Source organism: Akebia trifoliata, chromosome 1 (assembly GCF_017979445.1).
Source record: "Akebia trifoliata isolate Shusen 1 chromosome 1, ASM1797944v1, whole genome shotgun sequence".
Taxonomy (NCBI): Eukaryota; Viridiplantae; Streptophyta; class Magnoliopsida; order Ranunculales; family Lardizabalaceae; genus Akebia; species Akebia trifoliata.
Window position 1 is genome coordinate 35,730,451 of NC_141375.1, and position 9,912 is coordinate 35,740,362.

At 33.3% G+C, this 9,912-nt stretch overlaps 1 protein-coding gene across 1 annotated transcript; it reads left to right on the forward strand.

Annotated features, from left to right (window-relative positions):
- Positions 1-3,832: 3,832 nt before the first annotated feature.
- Positions 3,833-7,773, forward strand: LOC147412167 (1-aminocyclopropane-1-carboxylate synthase 7-like). The gene is made up of 4 exons (XM_086432587.1): positions 3,833-4,003; positions 4,292-4,581; positions 4,799-5,636; positions 7,648-7,773. The coding sequence occupies exons 1-4, from the start codon at positions 3,833-3,835 to the stop codon at positions 7,771-7,773; spliced, it is 1,425 nt and encodes a 474-aa protein (XP_086288713.1).
- Positions 7,774-9,912: the final 2,139 nt, after the last annotated feature.

The window sequence follows — 9,912 nt, forward strand, 5'->3', positions numbered from 1 at the left end:
TTGAATCCAAATCCATGTTGATAGGTGTCATTACATGAAATCATCCATTGTGTATCATATGACATTAAATGTGGAAATTCCTCTCACTCTCTCTTATTTTCAAAATCTTGGATCAACCTCAGAAAGAATTTTCTTCACATGCACACTTCCCCCCGCCCCCGAAATAAGATTTCACCTTTACTAAAGGTCTTTGGGCGGCTCACCTTGTGGAATTGAAAAACATGACCCGATGCTTTAGGGTTATAAAAGAAAATTTCTATGCATTTTAAAAAAAATTCACCGTTGAAATTTAATTTCAAGTTTTGGAGTTATGTGAAAGTTTAGAGGTTATCCATTTTCAAAATCTTGGATCAACCTCAGAAAGAATTTTCTTCACACGCACACTTCCCCCCCGCCCCCTGGAAATAAGATTTCACCTTTACTAAAGGTCTTTGGGCGGCTCACCTTGTGGAATTGAAAAACATGACCCGATGCTTTAGGGTTATAAAAGAAAATTTCTATGCATTTAAAAAAAAATTCACCGTTGAAATTTAATTTCAAGTTTTGGAGTTATGTGAAAGTTTAGAGGTTATCCATTTTCAAAATCTTGGATCAACCTCAGAAAGAATTTTCTTCACACGCACACTTCCCCCCCGCCCCCTGGAAATAAGATTTCACCTTTACTAAAGGTCTTTGGGCGGCTCACCTTGTGGAATTGAAAAACATGACCCGATGCTTTAGGGTTATAAAAGAAAATTTCTATGAACTTAAAAAAAAATTCACCGTTGAAATTTAATTTCAAGTTTTGGAGTTATGTGAAAGTTTAGAGGTTATCCATTTTCAAATCTTGGATCAACCTCAAAAGAATTTCTCTTCACACGCACACTTCCCCCCCCCGCCCCCTGGAAATAAGATTTTCACCTTTACTAAAGGTCTTTGGGGCTCACCTTGTGGAATTGAAAAAATGACCCGATGCTTTAGGGGTATAAAAGAAATTTCTATGAACTTAAAAAAAAATTCACCGTTGAAATTTAATTTCAAGTTTTGGAGTTATGTGAAAGTTTAGAGGTTATCCATTTTCAAAATCTTGGATCAACCTCAAAAAGAATTTTCTTCACATGCATACTTCCTCCCCGCCCCCCGGAAAACGATTTTCGACAGAATTGTTGCTAACTTGTTGTAATGGTGTCATCTGTTGGTTATAATTTGCACGTTAGATTTTGTTGACTTGTTGTAGCGATGTGACTTCTCAATTGTTGGTATAATGAGAGTCTGACTAAACTTACTAAGTTAGTAAGATTTCACCTTTACGAAAGGTCTTTGAACTCATCTTGTGTCATTTAAAAACATGATCCGATGCTTCAGGGTTTTAAAGGACAAAATTCTATAAAATAAAAAAAAAAAAAATCCAATGTTTTTTAACTGTTGAAATTTAATTTTAAGTTTTGGAGTTATGTGGAAGTTGAGTAGTTGTCTATATTTCAAAATCTTGGATCAAGCTCAAAACAAATTGTTTTTTGGAGTTTTTTTTATTTATTTGAGAGTTTCGTGGAAACTTCAAAGATTGTGGTGTTGGATTGCTAATGTGGTAATCCATTTGAGCAAAAGGGTTATGTGGAAGTTTAGTAGTTGTCTATATTCAAAATCTTGGATCAAGCTCAAAACAAATTGTTTTTTGGTGTTTTTTTTTTTTTTTTTTAATTGAGATTTTCGTGGAAACTTCAAAGATTGTGGTGTTGGATTGCTAATGTGGTAATCCATTTGAGCAAAAGGGTTATGTGGAAGTTTAGTAGTTGTCTATTTTCAAAATCTTGGATCAAGCTCAAAACAAATTGTTTTTTGGAGTTTTTTTTATATCTGAGATTTTCGTGGAAACTTCAAAGATTGTGGTGTTGGTTTGCCGATGTGGTAATCCATTTGAGCAAAAGGAGCCCTTAGTAAGGCTGAAAATCTTACTAGGTTAGTAAGAAAAAGGGTTTCACTTATAATAATAATTGAGTATGGCTAGCCTTGCCATGTTGGTAAGGATTTTCACTCTTACTAAGGGTCCTTGGATTCACCTTGTGACGTTAAAAAAAAACATGATCTTCATGATTGTGGAGGACAAAATTCTATGTACTTTGAAAAATAAATTCAAGAAAACTTAATTTTCACCTTTGAATTTTAATTTTAAAATTTTGAATTAAGTGAAAGTTCGGTAGCTGTCCATTTTTAAAACCTTGGATAAGACGTGAAAGAAAAAGAAAAATTGAAATTTCTTTTTCTAGATCTTCATTTTTTGATGTAATACTTTTGATGAAATCAAGAAACCTTTAGTAATATTTAAAATCTTACCAAGTTAGTAAGGATTATTTGACTCAAATGAATTACCATATTGGCAATCCAACACCAAAATCCTCTAGATTTCATGAAAAAAATCATATCCCATTTTTTTTTTTAAATAATTTATTTTGGGCTTGATCAAGGGTTTTGAAAATGGATGAGTATGGAACTCCCAAATCTAAATCATTTTTCGCAAAATTTTCTATTTGTATTCAAACAGTGAAAAATGATTTGCTATGCAATATTTTCCCTGTAATCAAACACGCTGTTAGTGTTAAAAAGAAATTACATGCAGCCCTGGATTTTTCCTTATACGTCACAGACCTCCGGTGCTGAAGTACCTTTGCTGTCCTATTTTGATTTTACTCTCCTGTAATCCTAAAACAGGTTACTTAAGGTCATTATAATTTGTATCTCTAATACGAATCTACCATTTACGATGAGATCATCAGTAATGATAAATTGTATATGATGCATATACATAGTGAAAACTTGTGGATGATAGTATATGATGATGACAATAATGTCCCTAACCCGTGGACAGTTGTTCATGAATGATGTTGTTGGTAATAATGATGGGCTATAATGATATTATTGTTATCGCCATCCATTCTCATTCGACGTCCATTATAAATTTTGTATTCTATCATAGTATCAGAGCCATTGATATTTAAATAGCGGAGCTTGAGACTTTACATTTATACATGCGTGCATGCATTTGTACATACAAATACACAATCTTATATAAATAAGTCATTTTTTATCCAATCATAAGATGAGGTGTTTTTTCCTTATGTAGATTTTTTTTTTAAACTCTAAGGTTGATAGATTGTGATAAAATCTTAAGAACCCATTAATTATGTCTGTAAGCCTAAAAGAAACCCTAGAAAAGTTGGAAATCTGTCGCTTGGATAGCAGATCTTCATAAAGCTTCTCTTTTGTCTTAATTTTGTTAGAAAATCGGAACTAATCATGTAAGTCGGTATTGTTTGTCAGTTCATCTGAACTTAACTACTCTTAGATATCTTGTCAATTTCCTGTTTGTGCTCTCCAAGTCTGATTTAGATTTCAAGAAATATTTTAGAGTTGATTAATCGAGGATTTGATAAGTCATAGATTGGGAGTGGCATCTGTTGAGAAAACCCAACCACCAATATAAAGAAAGAAAATAAAGAGAAGGAATATATGATGTGAGAACAAATCTTGTGAGATTTAAAAGTAATAATAGAAATGAGAAACATAAACACCCATCTCCTCAACCACCATATTTGATGTAGATCTCATGGAAATTGATATAAGGAAATTAAAGTTTGAAACAACAACAAGAGATATACCAGCTGTCATAGAAGATAAAATCTCCATTTATTAATTTGAGGTTTGATTTTGTTTGCTTTCGTATATATATATAGGTCCTTTGAAAAGGGTTGCCTTCAAACAGTTTTCTTCTTCAACTCTCATCCTTCAAAGATAATAACTAGCTTCATTTTTTTCCTTGAAAAAAACAAAAACAAAAACAAAAACAAAAACCTAAATGGCTATAGGGATTGAGAAAACTATTGTTGGGTTATCAAGAATTGCAGTTTCTGATACTCATGGAGAAGACTCCCCTTACTTTGCAGGATGGAAAGCTTATGATGAAAACCCTTATGATGAATCAAATAACCCATTGGGAGTCATACAAATGGGTTTAGCAGAAAATCAAGTAAGTTTCAAGAAGATTTGTCAAGTTTCATTATCATCGAAGCCTCATCCCAAAGATTTCGGGTTGGCTGACTCAATCCTATTCCTCCATTCAATTCTGTCCATACCCATGTCTTATATAATTGAAAGTGTGTTCATATCCACTTTCACTGCCTCAATCCATGTTCTTTTCTTTTTTGGGCCTTGTTCCATTGGATTCGCCGAGTTAAATACCTCAAATTAGTAATTTTATTAGGTGTGATCTTATTAGTACTTGCATGTAACCTTTGTTTAATTATTTTTTGAACAGGTTTCGTTCGATTTTCTAGAAGAGTACTTGGAAGAAAATTCAAAAACATCAACTTGGGGGAGTGGGATCTCTAGCTTTAGAGAGAATGCTTTATTTCAAGATTACCATGGACTTCAAACTTTTAGAGAGGGAATGGCCGGTTTCATGGAGAAAATAAGAGGTGGAAGAGTGAAATTCGACCCCGAAAGAGTAGTTCTTACTGCTGGTGCAACCGCTGCTCATGAACTACTAACCTTCATTTTAGCAAACCCTGGAGATGCTTTGCTTGTTCCAACTCCATACTATCCAGGGTAAGGATTATCACCAAAACCCATAGTCCGATTCTAGACCCAGTGTTACGTTTGTTTCAAATTATAAAAGTGACTCTCCGATAATCAGTTATTATAATTTGATTCTGATAAATAAAAATCTAACAATCTGAACATTATGCCCATTAAATCTACTAACATTATTATTTGTATTGTTTTTTCCTCTTAATTAATGTTATTGGTGAAATTTGTTTCACAGATTTGATAGAGATCTAAGGTGGAGGACTGGTGTCAAAATTGTTCCAGTATACTGCAATAGCAAGAACGATTTTCGAATTACTCCCCAAGCTTTAGAAGATGCATACAAGAGAGCAGAAGCTATGACCATCAAGGTCAGAGGACTTCTAATAACAAATCCATCAAACCCACTAGGTGCCGCTATTGAACGATCGGTCCTCGAAGACATTGTTGATTTCGTTACACGTAAAAACATCCATCTTGTATCGGATGAAATATATTCGGGTTCGGTCTTCTTCCCAAATGAATTCGTAAGCATTGCAGAAATCCTTGAGGCGCGAAATTACAAAGATTCAGAGAGAGTTCACATTGTTTATAGTCTATCTAAAGATCTCGGGCTTCCTGGTTTTAGAGTTGGAACGATTTATTCGTACAACGATAAGGTTGTGATCACTGCAAGAAGGATGTCTAGCTTTAGTTTAGTCTCTTCTCAAACACAGAATCTCTTGGCTTCTATGTTATCAGACACTAAGTTCACCGATAATTACATCAAGACCAATAGAGAGAGACTAAGGAAGAGATATGAATTGATCATCGAAGGGTTGAAAAAATGCGGTATCGAGTGTTTACAAGGAAATGCTGGGTTGTTTTGCTGGATGAATTTGAGCCCATTATTGGAGAACAACACAAGAGAAGGTGAATTGGCTCTATGGAATTCATTGTTGCATGAATTGAAGCTGAATATATCACCAGGTTCTTCATGCCATTGTTCTGAACCAGGTTGGTTTAGGGTTTGTTTTGCTAACATGAGCCAGAAGACATTACAAGTTGCACTAAAGAGAATATATGATTTCTTGGAGCAAAGAAAGATAAATAGAAATCTACCCTCTTCACATTAATTTTCCTTTTTTTCTCTTTTGTTAATTTTTGGGATTCTTTTGATGGTAAAACCTATTTGAGGTTCAATCTTCAAATGATGTAAGTCAGTTTCAATCAAAAAAATTTGTCCACTTTTATTAGTTACTTAACATGAGCCACCAAGAAGTTGATAAAAAGAAATTAACTCTCTTTCTCTTGTTTGTTTTGTCACCTCTTTGAAGCTTACCAAGCTTCCTGAAAATTCTCTTTGCATGATTGGTGCAATTTTTCTCCTCCTGTCACTATTATTTGCAATAGTGTATTTGACTTTAAAACATATTTGACAGTTTGAAAAACCTTTTTTCAACCCAAACATGGTTCAACTCAGTCTTAAATTACAGTTCCTAGTTTATACTTTATTCATGTGTGACAAGGCACGTACTTAGTTTCGAGCGACATTCTTTGAGATTAATTATTAGATTACTTTACAACTAAACCAACAATTAGGAGATCAAACTGATGAACTATATTCGCTAGGTTTGACCACCCAACCTTTGACATGTGAGTTGATTAAGTCATTAAGAAATTGACTTAGCGTAATCAAGATGTATTAATTAGAAAGGAATATTGTGATGTTTCCCTATACATGAACATGAGCATTGAGGTTGCTAATGGTGTTACTTAAATACCATACAAACTCATACTTTACTGATTGCTGATTAATTTCCTAGAGATCAATAATTATTTTCTAAGTACTATTATAAATTTTTATTGGGGAATCCTCGGGAGCATTCTCCAAGATCAACCATTGGTTTAATGGAGAACCTCAAAACATGGTTTAAGACTAATGTTTTCCTCAAGAATAATGATAAATGCACCTGGTTGGGTACGTAGCTGATGTGGCAAGGGCACAAAATCGCACATCTTTTCCCTGTGTATCCCAATGTAAAAGATCTATGGTTTTGTCTCCTTAATTACTACGTTAGCCATGTATCAAAACTGTGTGCATTCATCATTATTCTATTATTTATAAATCTGACCATCATTTACTTGTCCTTTAAAGACATAATATATATTTATAAAACGTGTGATGTAAGTGATCAAGATCTATTTTGAGTCAATTATTGATCGATTTGGTCAAGAAGTAGAGTTAAAGTTTGAAAATGTAATGTACTTGTAGTTACTTTTGTTCATCATACAAATCTATTCAAACCTATTAATTCAAAAGTGTATCTATCACCTAAGGAGAGGTGTTTACACCTTATAATCATCATCATATCATTTGTTACACTTTACCCAAAATATTGGAGGTGATCATAATGAATCTTATTTCATCGTTTATTTCAAATTATGCATACAACTATGTGATATGTTGTCAAATCGCACTTATAGATGATGACACATGATCAATCTTATCCAACTCGATCGATTATATATATCAGTGAATGGCAGGGGCGAATTGATAATGGGGGCACTTGCCCTCACAAGAATTCTTAAAATTAATTTTTAAGGATTTATGTGTTGTTACAACTAATAACAAAGGCGAAAAAAACATCCATCATTATTGTCCTCACAAAAAATTTTAAATTTAAAAGGTCTTATTACTTACATGCACGTTGACAAAATCGTAACTCCACCATTGTTGATTCGTAATTATTAGGTGATGCAGATTTTCAACTACGTCACGATATCAACACTCACAAATTTTAACTAACTTATCTTAATTCATCTTGTTTAATTACTATGTTATAAGTAAAAAAGTTTTTAAAGAAAGAAAGGCTTTTATTATCAATAAATATTCTATTATTTAAAAAAAAAAAAAAAATTACCATTACTTACAACAGCTGGCCACGGACCTCGGTTTTGAAAGTGAGTGCGGTCCTCTATCATAGTGAGCTCTTCCTTTCTTGGTGGCTTTTGCTTAGTTGGCTATGGTCGACAAGCTCTGACTTGTGTCACCTAAATATTTTGTCTTCTATAAGTCAAAATCAACTCCTTTCTGATCACGCCAACACATACTCAACATCCAACAACTTAAATCGAACACAGCCGTCAAAAGCCCCCCACGTAGTTCGCAAGGGGTGTCAGTGGTCCCCCCACGTCCTCATGGGTTTGACATACATTACACCCTACTACTAGCCAACTACTTTCGTGACATACTTCTTCGTAAATTTTTACTCCCTCTATATTATTATATGAATGTCTTCAAGCTCAAGTTAATAATAAATAATAAAAAATTGGTCTCTTGCACTGCATTTAATTTCTTCTCTTTTTTCAAAGGATCAGATCAGTTCCAAAATTATAAATTAGGATTTCAAGTTTCTTCCAAACCTAATTTATATATATTGTGTTATATGGACTAAATGTCTATGTGACACTCAAAACAAAAACATTATCGGCACTATGAACTCATATATAATAAGAAAATGCTTTATTGCTTGTGTTGGACATTGGGTCTAACACTGAGTTGACCTGGTTGTGCATAAAGAATTGTTGATTTTCTAACTTGTATTTCGATAAAATGAATTTATGGTTATCTGTGCACTGTCAGGTCAACTCAATGTTGGACCTAGTGTCTAACGCAAACAATGTAGCATGACTCTATTAACATGTGATCCCAACTATTATAGCATGGAATCTACTTGTCGGAATTTACCTTAGGTATGGGATATGACCTTGATCTTCTTGATTGCTTGTTTATATGTAAGTCATCTTCATGGATAGCAATCCTATATGTTGTAGAAACTAATCTTTTATTAATAATTCTTAGATGATTAATGCAATACCCTATTGGTTTTATATAGATTCAAAAGTTCTACCAAAGAAAAGACAATCAATTATTCTTATCTAATTGATTATAACTGATTCAAATCTAAATCTTCAAGATATGTGACTAGATGCAATGTAGCAGTAAGCCGAGTCTTGATAAGTTCCTTAAGAAGACTGGGTCAAGAGATTGAAACCCCACAAAGCAATGAATTCCTTGTGGTCACCATCCAGGGTCATGTTGACCATTGACTCAACCAGTTGCAAGTGGACTTTTCGAGGGTCTCACTCAAAAGGTGGGGATACCCACAAGAGGCATAAAAATAAAAATAAAATTATTTTTTAGCAACTTATGAATATTTTTTTTACCTTCCCAAAAAAAGGCCTGTTATGAAGTATGTTCCTTTTACATAACAATAATTAATATAAAGAGTCGCAATATTCTAACTCGAAAATTTTCACTCGGTCTATACTTAGCTCGATCAAAGTGGCAAGTGCATAGAACCATCGATCTTTATCTTCAGGATATGTAAGGAAAAAGATCTACGGTTCTGTGCACTTGCCATGTCAAGCGAGTACACACCACCGAGTGAAAATTTTCGATTATCATGAGTCTAATATAAACTAACCAAACCAAACCTCAGTTCATCTAATAATCGGGTTGGGCCTTTTAAAAAATTGATATATCCAAGAAAAGATCGTATCAAGCAAGACCCACTTGCTTCCAGGCTTATTTTGGACCGGGCTGGGCCAGCCATGGTTTTGCTCTTTGCAAAGCCTTAACCCAAATATTTAGAGAGTCTAAAACCACATCTTTGTCACTGTTAGTGTGTCGTTAATATATTGTAATCGACCTTTGTTAAACATGTCCAATTCATTTAAGTTGACTTTCTCTCCGTTTATTTTTTTTTGTTGGAGTCGTCGTTTGCTATGCTCAATTTATTAGTGCAATGCATCTTGACCATCCAATGTTTAATTTCATAATTAAAGACTTAGTTGACCTTAATATTATTTATAAAAAAAATTCTTTTAATTTCATTGATATACATTTTTCACACATCACTCTAGGGATATATCTCCACTTTTTAATCGTTGAACTATAATTCTATAAGTAATATTTAGCTCTGATTATTCAATCTTTCCATTCTTCCAAATAAGAAATTTGAGATTATGAAAGTAATCGTTCCAAGATACTTCTAGATCATCAGTTTTATTGGACATTCTCTTGTGTGTCATTTCTAACTATATACTTGCATATTTGACTGATTGTGGCAAGTAAAAAAATGTGTAACCATGCTTTCAAAAATCGTTTTGGTATCATCTGTGAGCCGAGCGAATTTCTTAAAGTGAATTGTCTTTCACATTAACGTGTTTGAAATATTGGATGAGTTAATAAAACTCAATCAAGTCAAGCAGACTTTTATATTATTTTAATGTAAATAATTATTCTTTTACTATTCAGATAATTTTTCTTTAAATAAAGATATAATTATGATTGAACATCTACTAATC